Genomic DNA, 15,416 nt, shown 5'->3' on the forward strand with positions numbered 1-15,416 from the left:
GTGTTTATGTTGTTTGGGGTTTTTGCGTTGGGGAATGCGTTATAGAGAATTATGAAACAAGCTGATTGGGTACCAATTGAAGGGTCGGTTGGATATCTATCTCTGTTGTTGGAGGGTTTGTGGCAGCAGACTGTCTGCCACTAGTTTTGTTTTCGTGTAGTCCTGGTGTTTAGTGTTGAGGATTTCAACGTGAAATCGATGAGTGGGGATCTTTCGCTGGTAGCCTGAGTTAGTTTATTCACTGCCTGCTATGTCTGCCGTAACGCAAGTATTATCCTATAAAATGTCAGTCAGGACGAATGACTGGTAATGATGTATGGCCGTAGTTGTTGTGACCTCCAACTGGTAGTTGTTGAGACGCCAAGGATCTCAAAGTGAGTGAGTTTGGTTTTACGCCGTTTTTAGCAATATTCTAGTAATACCTGGGGTACACCAGAAATGAGTTTCACACATTGTACTCATGGGGGACGATTTCACAGCAGGGTCAGAGCAACGTTTTAGGATCGGCAGAGCGTAATACTACTACGATTTGTCAAACATTCATTTAGGCGACGGGACCTGCTGCGCATGAGTCTCCCAGTGTGAGGGAGTCACACTCTTCTTGCACCGCATGTCCAGCATAAAAGCGGACGGCGGTCTTTGTAGTGAAACAAGCGTATTCCAGGAGGCGTTCAGTTAAGGGTTGGTCTAGGCTTACAGTTGCGTAGAAAGGAGCACATGCTGCCCGTGTGTCAGTATAGAGTCCCGGTGTCAGTGTCCAGCAGCCGTTCCGGGCAAACGTGGAACGTGGATCGGAGGGGGCTACCAGTCCACTAGATGCCTAACCGATCCACTCTTAAATTTGTCTTGATTTGATCTCACTTTCGGCTTGACGTTGATGTTGACGTCGCCATACTCTACCACTCTACCATATGTCAAGGGAACGTAAAGTGAATAGGGACTCATCTGAAAACCTGACACGTGACCAGCTCGGACGTCGTGTACAGCACTGACCTCGTGCATGAAGATGCGCAACTCGTATGAGTGAGTGAGTGAGTTTTAGCAAATATTCCACCAATATCATGGCGGGGGGCACCAGAAATTGGCTTCACACAATGTACGCATGTGGGGACTGACTGAGTTTGGTTTTACGCCGCTTTTAGCAATATTCCAGCAACATCATGGGCTTCACACATTGTGCCCATGTGGGGATTCGAACCCGGGTCTTCGGCGTGACGAGCCAACGCTTTAACCATTAAGCTATGTGTGGGGAATCGAACCCGGTCTTCAGTGTTACAAACGAACGCTTTACCTTCTAGGCTATCCCATCGCCCCAGTAGAAGTACTTTGACTCGCCGTTTTGGTTCGAATGCGCAGATTCATCGATTCCCTACTTTTGTCACTGGCCCAGGACGTCCTATATTGGGTCGATTGTCAACATATAAAGTTCGATGGTTCCTTTGATGGCCAATCGCAGCTTGCAACATGAGCAACTTGCCGGGTATGCTTTAGTGTTTAGTTTCACAAACATAACATAGCCATCGACAATAATATTTTCTTTTTGTTGAACATTCTTATTTTTATCTTCGACGAGTATAATTATATTGATGCGCACATGGCAAGGATTGGGTACCGTTTATGGGAGATGAGGACAGGTTTTTGACGACAGAATTAAGGAAAACGGTATATGATAAAATGAGATATTATTCCTAATAGAGGATCTTAAGCCTCCCCAAACACACAAGGCCACACGAGTCTCAGCTAACCTTTAGAATTCTGTAGATAATATTAGGATGAATGTTACTGTCGAAACCATAGTTTTGAATATCGAAAATTGTTGTCTAACAGGGTGCATGGCTGAAACGAAAATTTGTAAGGCTCGAATCTTTCTGGGATTCGAACCAGACTTGGCTGCTTTTAATCTTAGCACTTACTGCTGCGCTAGTCCAGATATAGTATTTATTATGATTGTGAATGAGTACTGCTATACGCCGTTTTATATACTATCTCCATTAGACGGCTACCAAGGCCCGGGGTGACACATTGTGCCCCCATTGGATTTCTTACCCCTCTACTGTTGTTAATGAGACTCCCTCTCTGGAGTCGTGGATAGAGCACCTGTTTCCAGAACACTGGTGGTGTAATGGTTCAATCTCTAGCAGTAACACACATCAAAACAGTAAATGATGGTATTTGTTTTTACCGCGCCTGTTAGGTATCCATGCGTGCGTGATTCATGATATCTCACTAAGATAGGACTATATAACAGTTCTTAAGGCCGGTTAGTACAACCACACATGCACGCGCACACACAAAAACAAAACATACAAAGAACTCACACATGCACGTACATGCACACATACATACACATCCATGCACGCACACAAACACAAATACATAAGCACAGGTGCTTGTAACGCCAAACAACGGACATCACGGTATCTACTGTCACTGTCGGGGTCTCAGCACTCCTGTCATATAGTGCTATGACCCTGTTAGTATAGACAACGATGCCAGTTGTTTGCCCCACAAACCCCTCTGGATGTAATCACTTCTGTTACATACATGTCATCCTTCATTATCATGTATAGAGGTTACATTCCGCTGTGTAGGTATTTATACCCCAGGCAGTTTATGATTGAACGGGATTCTTAATATGGAAAAAGTCATTCCCCTCAGAATAATGCTTCATTTAGATTTATAGGGCACTTGCAAGAGGCGGAGGTGACAGTCATAGTTTTTTATCTTTTTATCTTTCTTCTTATTCATTCATTCAATCAATCAATCAATCAATCAATCAATCATTCAATCATTCATTCATTCATTCTTTCTTTCATTCATTCATTCATTCATCCATTCAATCAATCAATCAATCAATCAATCAATCAATCAATCAATCAATCAATCAATCAATCAATCAATCATTCAATCATTCAATCAATCATTCATTCATTCATTCATTCATTCATTCATTCAATCAATCAATCAATCAATCAATCAATCAATCAATCAATCAATCAATTCATTCAATCAATTCAGGGAGTCGTATTATTCAATCGTACATTTTTCAATCATGCATTCATTCACATCCGTCAAGTCAATTATATGTAGTAAAATAACAACAATCATTCAGAGATTCAGAGGAGTCGTATTAGGCAATTATGCGGTTATCCGAGAAGACAGAAAGAAGAAGGCATGTTTAAATTGTAAAACAGTCAGCCTATTTTTTCTCAAAAAGCTTCATTATCTTTACCAAATATGTGTTTTTCAACATTATAATAAAGCTTTATAACTTTTTGGGAAATGAATAAAATTCAATTCTTAGCATGCATTTTTTATGATAGTGAACAGGTTATTGACAAAAATGTTTTCATTGGGGTCACTAAGAAGAAATGAAGAGAGACTGATTCATGTTCGAACCAACTCGGAAAGCTGTTAATCAGAAGCTGCACTTTACAGAAGTTGTAAAATAAGTGTTCAATGGTTTCATTTTCATGTTCAGAAAAAGAACAACTTTGATAATCACTTTGCCCGATATTAGGATTTACTTGGAATTATTCAGTGAAGCAACCTGTGTTTAAAGTTTTGGATGGGGTTGTCGATAGATGATTTCTGATTGACTTCCAGGCATTTTAAGTGATAATGAATAATAAATAAATAAATATTTATAATGCGCATATTCCACCCCCTAAGGCATGCCTACAGAATAGTTACACTGGAGTATTCACACTTGAAATTATAAGTAATATGCTGAGAAAAGGTTTGTTTTAAGTCTGAACATTTTGACATATGCTCTTGCATAATAGTGTGATCTGTGGTGCTGGTTTTGTTCACACAATACTTGATAGATGAATTTACAATCATCAGAACGATTAAAATATTCCCTTTTATCACGCACATTTCAAAACGTCGTGCATAACCAGACTTGCTTGGTAGAAAAGACAGCCCCTTTAACACTTAAGATCATGGAATATCAGAGAATTTCTAAGATTTGGGAGAACATTCTCCGGATATGTTTTATCTAACCATTATTTACCAACATATAGACGACGTACCTATTTCGGTGAGGGCGGTTATTATCAGTGCTCCAAGCACCGCTCCAAAAGGAGTCTCCATTGGTGGCAACACGGAACTGACGCTGTATGGAGATTATCTCCACCTACCCAGGACCAACAATACGGGCACTGACTGGCATCCTGTCTACAAAAGCAGGTCGTACAAGTTTCCTGTGGGCTGGACAGTATACCGACTTTTCATTGGTCCTCTGTGTTCAATGAAAATATATGGCTGATCATGAATATCAAGTAACGAAAGAAGAGATAATTTATCACCCACAAACAAACGTCAATATGTAGTCGTGTGTTATGTTTTTCATCTTTTTTTCACCCCATTTTCTTCACGCTTGATGTTAAGAACGAAGCGGCTGCGTCAGGACATATAGCGCTGGGCAGGTTGCGCACATTAACACATGAATGCCAGTGTATACGAATCACGTGTGTCCCAAGGCTATTCCCTCTCAATGATATGCATGATTAATCGTAAATACCTAGCCAGTGAGCACATATTACAGTTCTATGTTTAACATGTTCTATTCTCCTGGAATATGATGGATTGAAGGGCTGACTGACTGTTTCCTGAATTGTACTGACAAATACTTGTGACTTTGATGTACATTACAGCTTTCGATCATACTCATTTTCACCGCGAGACAAAGTGGGTTTTCAGGGAAGCCCATCTGTTGGACGAGGGTGCTAGAAGGCATCACATCAGTTACACACGGTTGATTCAGGGTAGCCCGTCGGTTGCCTTCGGGTGCTTAAGGGTAGCACATTGGTTGCACACGGATACTTCAGGGTAGCAAAAGGGTTGCATACGGGTGCTTCAGGGTAGCACATCGGTTGCACGCGGGTGTTTAAGGGTAGCACTTCGGTTGGACGCGGATGCTTCAGAGTAGCACTTTGGTTGCAGACGGGTGCTTCAGGGAAACTCATTGGTTGCAGACGGGTGCTTCAGGGAAGCACATTGGTTGCAGACGGGTGCTTCAGGGAAACTCATTGGTTGCAGACGGGTGCTTCAGGGAAACTCATTGGTTGCAGACGGGTGCTTCAGGGAAGCACATTGGTTGCAGACTGGTGCTTCAGGGAAACTCATTGGTTGCAGACTGGTGCTTCAGGGAAACTCATTGGTTGCAGACGGGTGCTTCAGGGAAACTCATCGGTTGCAGACGGGTGCTTCAGGGAAACTCATTGGTTGAAGACGGGTGCTTCAGGGAAGCACATTGGTTGCAGACGGGTGCTTCAGGGAAACTCATTGGTTGCAGACTGGTGCTTCAGGGAAACTCATTGGTTGCAGACGGGTGCTTCAGGGAAACTCATTGGTTGCAGACTGGTGCTTCAGGGAAACTCATTGGTTGCAGACGGGTGCTTCAGGGAAGCACATTGGTTGCAGACTGGTGCTTAAGGGTAGCACATCGGTTGCAGAAGGATGCTTCAGGGAAACTCATTGGTTGAAGACGGCTGCTTCAGGGAAGAACATTGGTTGAAGACGGGTGCTTCGGGGAAGCACATTGGTTGAAGACGGCTGCTTCAGGGATGCACATTGGTTGCAGACTGGTGCTTCAGGGTAGCACATCGGTTGCAGACGGGTGCTTCTAGGGAAACTCATTGGTTGAAGACGGCTGCTTCAGGGAAGCACATTGGTTGCAGACGGGTGCTTCGGGGAAGCACATTGGTTGAAGACGGCTGCTTCAGGGAAGCACATTGGTTGAAGACGGCTGCTTCAGGGAAGCACATTGGTTGCAGACGGGTGCTTTAGGGATAGCACATCAGTTGCAGACTGGTGCTTCAGGGTAGCACATCAGTTGCACACGGGTGTTTCAGGGTAGCACATCGGTTGAATGCTGGTGTTTAAGGGTAGCACATCAGTTGAATGCTGGTGTTTCAGGGTAGCACATCGGATGAATGCTGGTGTTTAAGGGTAGCACATCGGTTGAATGCTGGTGTTTCAGGGTAGCACATCGGTTGAATGCTGGTGTTTAAGGGTAGCACATCAGTTGAATGCTGGTGTTTCAGGGTAGCACATCAGATGAATGCTGGTGTTTCAGGGTAGCACATCGGATGAATGCTGGTGTTTAAGGGTAGCACATCGGTTGAATGCTGGTGTTTCAGGGTAGCACATCGGTTGAATGCTGGTGTTTAAGGGTAGCACATCAGTTGAATGCTGGTGTTTCAGGGTAGCACATCAGATGAATGCTGGTGTTTCAGGGTAGCACATCGGTTGAATGCTGGTGTTTAAGGGTAGCACATCGATTGAACGTGGGTGCTTCAGGGTAGCACATCGGTTGAATGCTGGTGTTTAAGTGTAGCACATCGGTTGAATGCTGGTGTTTAAAGGTAGCACATCGGTTGCACGTGTGTGTTCCTCAGGATGTACACATGTTGCAGACATGTCGCTTACAGGTGCTTCACTGTTGGTACGTATGTTTCATATGGTAATATTCCCGGGATGTACACGTGTTGTAGACATGTCGCTTACAGGTGCTTCACTGTTTGCACGTATGTTTCATATTGTAATATTCCCGGGATGTACACGTGTTGTAGACATGTCGCATACAGGTGCTTCACTGTTTGCACGTATGTTTCATATTGTAATATTCCGGGATGTACACGTGTTGTAGACATGTCGCTTACAGGTGCTTCACTGTTTGCACGTATGTTTCATATTGTAATATTCCCGGGATGTACACGTGTTGTAGACATGTCGCATACAGGTGCTTCACTGTTTGCACGTATGTTTCATATTGTAATATTCCCGGGATGTACACGTGTTGTAGACATGTCGCTTACAGGTGCTTCACTGTTTGTACGTATGTTTCATATTGTAATATTCCCGGAATGTACACGTGTTGTAGACATGTCGCTTACAGGTGCTTCACTGTTTGGACGTAAGTTTCATATTGTAATATTCCCGGGATGTACACGTGTTGCAAACATGTCGCATACAGGTGCTTCACTGTTTATACGTATGTTTCATATTGTAATATTCCCGGAATGTACACGTGTTGTAGACATGTCGCTTACAGGTGCTTCACTGTTTGGACGTAAGTTTCATATTGTAATATTCCCGGGATGTACACGTGTTGCAAACATGTCGCATACAGGTGCTTCACTGTTTGTACGTATGTTTCATATTGTAATATTCCCGGATGTACACGTGTTGTAGACATGTCGCTTACAGGTGCTTCACTGTTTGTACGTATGTTTCATATTGTAATATTCCCGGGATGTACACGTGTTGCAGACATGTCGCTTACAGGTGCTTCACTGTTTGTACGTATGTTTCATATTGTAATATTCCCGAATGTACACGTGTTGTAGACATGTCGCTTACAGGTGCTTCACTGTTTGCACGTATGTTTCATATTGTAATATTCCCGGAATGTACACGTGTTGTAGACATGTCGCTTACAGGTGCTTCACTGTTTGTACGTATGTTTCATATTGTAATATTCCCGGAATGTACACGTGTTGTAGACATGTCGCATACAGGTGCTTCACTGTTTGTACGTATGTTTCATATTGTAATATTCCCGGGATGTACACGTGTTGCAGACATGTCGCTTACAGGTGCTTCACTGTTTGCACGTATGTTTCATATTGTAATATTCCCGGGATGTACACGTGTTGCAGACATGTCGCTTACAGGTGCTTCACTGTTTGTACGTATGTTTCATATTGTAATATTCCCGGGATGTACACGTGTTGCAGACATGTCGCATACAGGTGCTTCACTGTTTATACGTATGTTTCATATTGTAATATTCCCGGGATGTACACATGTTGCTCACAATCCTTCACGGTTGCGTATGGGGGCTTCTCAGGCTTCATACCGGTTGCACGCGGATTGCACACGGTAACGTCACGCGTAATAAACAGGTGCTTCATGATTTCCACACAGGTTGCACGCGGTAACGTCGTGTAGAGCAAACATGTGTATCATGATTTCCTGACAACTGGCTGGGCTGCACACAGGTTAAACATGGGTGGTTCTCAGGTCCCACAGTGTTTACGCACGGATGCTTCCCACGTTACGAATGTATTTTAAACTTGGGTAGCACACACGTCTGCTTCACAGACTGAGAACCGCAGGGGAGTTGGGCACCGAGACGCACCCTTTTGCATAGCGTGAATCACAAACTTGTATACTATGGGTATTGCCCGCGAGTGCTTCCTCCTTGTAAACACGTGTAGTGTCAATCGTGTTTATGTGGGTTGCACACATGTTGCACACGGGATGAGCACCTACCCAACGACACTCTCTCCTGTGCTAGTCGTGAAACACTGGTTAGTAGTACATGGAACAGGGGCCGTTTTAGTCGAATGTGACAAAATATCTGAAAGGCAAACGAAAGTATACCAAATGTGTGTTTGATGAAATTTAATTTTTAATAACTGTTGTTAAATATGATTATATATATTTATCCAACACTCCTGTTCATATATAGAAACTAACATGTATCTTGGTATTTCGATAAAATAAACTAGTTAAATGGAAGAAATATTTTGCAATTAACCTAACCCCTTACATGTTCCATAAGTAGTAAATCCTCGCTAAAAGGAAAAACAACGTACTGATTCTCACTCACACTGACTAATAGTCGGCATAGTCCAGTCAACAACTGACCTGTGTATTGAACAATGAAAACATGAATAAGTGCCGGGCTCAGGAAAGCTTACACTAACAATGAAACAAGCAACGTAATGGCTTTTCTCTGATGGTGATGATGATTATGATGATGATGATGATGATGATGATGATGATGATGATGATGTCGGATAAGATGAATAGGTCACAACAGTACACTAACAATGAAACAAGCAACGTAATGGCTTTTCTCTGATGGTGATGCTGATGATTATGATGATGTCGTTGGATAGGATGAATAGGTCACAACAGTAGACTGTGTTTGGTCGTATTTAGTCTTTGTTGCATTTTGGCCAACTCCAAGCTGTCTTTTACTTTCGTGTTGATAATATAGCAGCTTCATTTCTTCCTGAAAACCCACATCTCGCATGAAGAGAGACCACAAGGCTGTAGTGTTGCTATGAGTAAAAGGACATTAATTAATGAACATGATTGAGATATTTTATGAAATGTATATGCACACATTTTTAAAGGAATTGTCTTGTTCATTGAATTTGTCTATTTCGTTTTATTGACAAACAACCAGCGATGTACAACTGTATAATGATTGGCCAGCTGCGCGTTTGTCACAAACGTTTTTCGATTCACTCTCATTGTTTTCGATAATATAATCAATTCATGTTCGAAGTTTTTTATTGCAATGGCATGATATCAAACTGTAACTATATTTCTAGGAAAATTGTAAACAAAATATAGACCATGTCATGTTTTACATTGGTCAAACCTTACATCATTATTCTGATAGTTCAATACAAAAAGAGCTATGTTTTTGCATCTTTCATTGTATATTTATGAAGAGATATAGCTACATAATCATAAACAAATAAAGTCTTATCCTAAAACAATATATTCGGGAGTTGTGAAATATTCTTTTTCATTTACGTTAAACTGGTGCCAAACAGGTGCGCGTGTTGTTCATGTTAAGATACACCGTCAAACCGTCTAATTGTTTATCTATTCAGGACATTATTAAAATGGTAAAATCAGCCATTTTAAGTTCTGTCGAAAGAGCGTTAAATTCTGACATAGAAACCGAAACCTTTTATACAATTAATGACCTATCGATCCATTTTCGACATTTATTGCGACTCTTTTTCAAGATTGACTGCATAACGTTATACATAGGCACACAAACCCATTTCATATAAGTTCATGTCGTTCAGATATCAGGCGGTATTTTTCTCGCTCACACTTTCCGTAAAGATGCCAAATTAAAAAGTGCTTTTACTGGCGCACGATAAAAAGCGGAGAAATTTACTGGTTTTTTAACATATATAATAATTTCGGGCAACAATTAGCAGTGTCTGTTTTTGAAATGCCTAAATATTAGCACTTGCATCTGTACCATCGGATAGGAAATTCAATATTTTACATTTCTGTATAATGTTATAGCCGTAGTAGATCCAAGACCACGCGAGCGCAACTCCCGCAGAACGTTCACTTTTCACTCCAGTATGGATGACGGCGTCAGACTCCAGAAATTGTCATGGCGTGATATGGATAATTATTTGTCCATATCATATTTGTTGAAATCAGCATTAAGGAATTAAACACGAGTCAAGAACTCGAGGTCAATACTAGGTTTCCCATTTGCTTGATGTGGGTATTTACGTCAGTCTGTTGATGGTGTTGGTGATGCTGTTTGTTAATGTGGCTGTTGTTGCTGTTGTTGCTGTTCTACATTTATTATATACTCAAGTGTGAAAGACTGAGATTGCTGAGTTTGAGAATAATGATACGGCATTGCATTGACCGAATTTCTATTTTAAAAAATTCTGGGCCGGAACTATTTTTCTTACAAGCGTTACCTCCCTTACTGAATTATCTCCCCTGGTAGAATTCTCTCCTGTTATGCATTCGTCACCACTCGCACCTTTCCGTAACCGCTATTCGGCTTGCCCCGGAATAACACGAGTTGGTCACGAATGCTGCTACTGGTGCTAGCACGTCAGGTGACGAATCCAAAATCGAAATGGATGACACAGACTATTTATTTGCAAATATTGACTTCACATTGTTCGAAGAAGTCCACAAAATCTTCAACAAAATCCTTCTCAACTGCGACACTACTGAAAGCAAGCATGTACACGTTCAAGCAACCACATACACGTGCATAGGATGGCTAGCTCACAACAGTAGTATACTAGTAAATTTAGTCGTATTACTGTGTGTTTAATTTTGGCTTTCAGCTTCTTTCGTCTTGATAATACACCAGATTAATTTCTTTGTGAAAACTCAAGATGCATGCACAGAGAGAGAGAGACCACATGGTTGCAACGTTGCAGGACACGACCAGAAATGTCTTGCCACAGAACGCCCCCACATGAAAGTTTAGTTTTACGCCGCTTATAGCAATATTACAGCAAGATCACGACGCTAACCCCAGAAGTTGTACATTGTACTCATGTGGGGAATCGAACCTGAGTCTTTGGCGTAGCAGGCAAACACTTTAACCTCTAGGCTAACCCCCATCGCCCCAAAAGGAAACCGAGGTATATGATTATATAATCACTAAAATAGGCAGGTTTAAAATGTTGAGTGAAACACATAAATACAAACATAATATATATTTGGGATAAAGTAGTATGTTTTTGGATATATAACAGAGCTATGATGTACATTTTAATATCACATATCAACACAAAAATCAAACAATCATTGGTAAATAAGGTTTGTAAACGTTGGGAGCTAAAATGTTTTATGTGACACAAATATACATGAAAATATTTTATTAAGCAAAGCTTTAGCATGGTGACAGCGAAAGAATTTTACCTTAAGAGTCACGCATCAACACTTAAGGTGAGGTGAAATTGGGTTTAACGTCGTGCTTGAGAATATTTCGCTCATATGACGACGTGCATGCATTTGTATGTGTATGTGCGGCTGCTTGTACTAGCCCAGACTTAAGCTGGTTTTATAGTGCTAGCCCACTGAGATACCATGCCGCAGTGAAGCATGAATACCCCACTCAGACACATTATACTGTCTCCGATCCGACCAGTCCTTGTTGTACCCATTAATGCCGAGCGCCAGGCAGGGACCAACAAGTACCATATTTTAACGTCTTTTGGTATGATGTGGCCGGGGATCGGACCCGCGACCTTCTGCTCTCCTAAGAATAATACATTGTTAACAAAGTGTTAGAACAATGAGCGCTAAAATGTTTCTTCAATAGTCATAAATCCACTCATATAGCATCGTTTTCAAACAAAGCCCTGGAAGGGCGAGACCTAAAATATATATTTACTAATACGTGGTTGTGTATTTGGGTTCGAGAGTATTCAGTACAGATGAACTTGAGTCCGTGCAACAAGTCACGTGATGGGTGTGTTATAAAAGGGTAGATTGCACGTGCAACAGGCACTTGAGATTCACGACTGACGGGGCAGGACTGCTGTTGCGTGTCTCGGCTGTATCTGCAAACATGGAGCACTCTTCGGATGACGGTGTACAAGACTCTGCTTCTCCTAAACGTTCGGAACAACCTAAAGGTGACGACTTTCAGTCTTTTCAACTGATCCGGGATTATTTAGATGCTAAACTGTCTACACTTAAGAGAGAATTTATCAGTGAATCAGAGCAACTGTCTTTGTCTATCGCCAAGAAAGTGAAATATGATAAATACCCAGGCCCCGATTTCTCGAAACAAACTTAAGTCTGAGTTTTGACTTAAGTTAGAGTTTTTTACTCAAATTTAAGAAAACACAGGAGAATGCATTTCCCAGAATGAACTGAAATCGATACTAAACTCAAACATAGTATATAATTTGAGTTTGGTGGATAGATTACTTAAGTTGTTTGGGCTTTTTTATCTTAAAAGGCAGTTGAGTTAAAACTTCAGCTGTTTCAAATTGTCAAACTCAGTTTAAAATTTGAGTAAAACTTAAGTTTGTTTTGAGAAATCGGGGCCTGACTTCAAATATAAAGGGAACTCTGTGCAATACAAGTTTAATTGAGAGATTTTGGACGGTCTAGACATCATTAAGTCATCGTAATACAAGAAAGATACTACTGATATGTGTGAAAAAATTGATTTTCTCTCTGTCTCAAACTCAAACTCAAACTCTTTATTCTCTACAAACCGCCAACGGCGGTACATGAGATAAACGTATATACATTTACATAATATACAAGACAGCAGCTTACACGATAGAAAGATATAAGATAATTACAATATTTCATTTTTTAAATGCATTAAATACATGGTTCAGTAATTTAGAAAGGCCTTTAAGGTCGCTTATGCTGGTAGTAGACAAGAGTTTCTTAAAGATGGACAAATTTGGAAATTCTAGGTATTTAGTGTTCAGAGACTGACGTCGGAATTGGAGAAAAGCTTCACATCTAAACAAGTAGTGAAACTCGTCTCCAACAGCGTTTGATTCACAAAGTGGACATTGTCTGTCTTCACGTGGAATGCCCAACCATCGGCCTGTCTCAATTGGTAATTTATGGTTAGATGTTCTAAACTTCAAAATTGGGTAGTATATATTTTTGGGAAGAAGATATTTTTCTAAGATTGGTTGAGTTTTGAAATATTTATAATAATCCCCCTTGGAACTAGAATCAACATTTGACTTCCAATTTTGGAAAAACTCGGCTCTATAGGTGTTTTCGACCATTGAGACAAGCCAGGGCGTAGAACATACAGACGGATTTAGAAACACGTAGGATAGACCGCAGTTATCAAGGATATATTTCACAAAACGTAGCCATGGAACTTTATTTGTATTGTCACAGATGTGGTTAACACAGTTATATATAATCTGGGATGGCTTCCAATATGTGTTCTCAGAGGCTAATTTATGCCAATGTGAAATAAATCGCTTATAGATTTTAATACTCAAAGGCTCTCTTCCAAATTCACCGTAAAGCATATAACTTGGGGTGCTATTTCTCAAACCGGAAGCTAATTTCAGAAATTTTAAGTGAATTCTTTCTATTATTTCTAAGTTCTCGTGTCCCCGTATTTCTGAGCCATACAATAGAATTGGAACGACCATAACATCAAATGCATCGAAAAGGCAATCTAAAGGTAAATTAACATTCCTGGATTTCTTTAAAAGACAATACATTGCTTTGGTGGCGCTTTCCGTAAGTGATTTAATTGCTTGGACAAATCGCCCATTCCTATGGAATTTAATTCCAAGGTAATCGTATGTATCTACAATATTTATAGTTTCAGTTCCGTAGGTAAAGTGGAGTTTCGAAGATTTCGCGGGGCCGCTTCCAAAGATAACAACTTTCGTTTAAGATAAGTTTACTTTAAGTTTCCATTTCTTACAGTAATGAAAGAAGACATTCAGGGATTTTTGTAAATCATTTGGATTTTCGCTGAACAGTACAGCGTCATCTGCATATAACAATATAATAAAATGGTATAAGAGGTCGATGCTGTTAGTTTGCGTTTCATATTTAAAACCAGTACAACTACTATCAAGGAGGTGTTGTTCAAGATCATTTAGGTATATCGAGAACAAAAGGGGCGACAGGTTTTCACCTTGTCGCACACCCTCGTAACACGGGAATTCATCTGATAAGGTATTTCCAATCATTACCCTAGATTTTATGTTGTGATACATATTTCTTATGAGTGTGAAAAATCTCCCATCTATCCCAGTTTTTGTTAGTTTATGCCACAACCCAATTCTCCAGACTTTATCAAATGCTTTAGTGAAATCTACAAATACCGTATATAGTTTCTTTTTAGAGAGTTTTAGTATTTGGATCATCATTTGCATAGTAAAAATGTTATCACATGTTGAGAACCCTTGTCTGAAGCCTGCCTGTGTTGGGTTAAGTATATTGTTAGTATCTAAAAATGTATTCAGTCTGTTATTTAACACTCTTGTAAAAGGTTTACCAAGGCAACTTAAAATTGTTATAGGTCTGTACGAGTTGGGATCCAGTTTACACCCTTTACCTTTATAGATTGGCTTAACAACGACAGTAACCCACGACTCCGGTAGAATACCCGATGATAGTACAAGGTTGAAATGTTCTAAAAACAGAGGCATAAGTAGATCTGTTGAGTCAATCAGAAAATCATTTTCGATTAAATCAACGCCCGATGCTTTATTTCTTTTTATTTGTTTTACTGCAAGTTTTATTTCTTCTCGTGAAATGTCGCTGTTAAGGGTCTCAATATTGAAAATACATGTCTCAGTCAATTTCTCGTCGAGATCAGCCTCGTTCGGTTCGAATTCCTCACTTATTCCAACAAAATATTTGTAAAAAGTGTCAACATCAGGGGGTATTTTCAGTTTGTTTACCGTGCGCTTTGTTGAGCATTTTCCAATATTCTCTAGGCGAGCTCTTCTTATTCTTCCGGAATAGATCATTTATTTGATGTTGATAGTTTCGTATGTGTTTATCTAAACATTTTTTATAGTTTTTTTTGACATTAGTCGAAAATGTGCTCTATCAATAGCTGAATTTGATTTTTTAACTTTATATTTGGCTTTTTGGAATAATTTTCTACTGTTCCGGCATTCTTGACCAAACCAGGGCTTATCCGTATTTTTTGAATGAATGGCATTTAATTTTATATATTTCTTTTCTCCAAATGTTGTACAGGCTGCGTCAATAAGCACATTCCCGATATCACGAGTCACGCTGTTGATCACCTGTTCATTTACCTGTGATCCACGCGCTGCACGTGCGCGCTCAATCAGTTCACACACCTTGCCTTGATTGATGTTGTTTTGAAATGTGAAGGATAAATCAGAGTCATATCG

The 15,416-nt window shown here is 40.3% G+C and overlaps 1 protein-coding gene across 1 annotated transcript in view; it reads right to left on the reverse strand.

The window, feature by feature from the left end:
• The window catches only part of LOC124256855 (BPTI/Kunitz domain-containing protein 4-like), an 8,036-nt gene extending 3,873 nt beyond the window's left edge, over positions 1–4,163 (reverse strand). Inside the window, exon 1 of the mRNA XM_046690825.1 lies at positions 4,035–4,163. Within this exon, the coding sequence (XP_046546781.1) occupies positions 4,035–4,095 (61 nt within the window). The 5' untranslated portion in view covers positions 4,096–4,163. The remainder of the gene's footprint in view (positions 1–4,034) is intronic.
• Between the last annotated feature and the right edge of the window lie 11,253 nt (positions 4,164–15,416).

Source organism: Haliotis rubra, unplaced genomic scaffold (genome assembly GCF_003918875.1).
Source record: "Haliotis rubra isolate DU_JTF1 unplaced genomic scaffold, ASM391887v1 Scf640, whole genome shotgun sequence".
NCBI classification, from domain to species: domain Eukaryota; kingdom Metazoa; phylum Mollusca; class Gastropoda; order Lepetellida; family Haliotidae; genus Haliotis; species Haliotis rubra.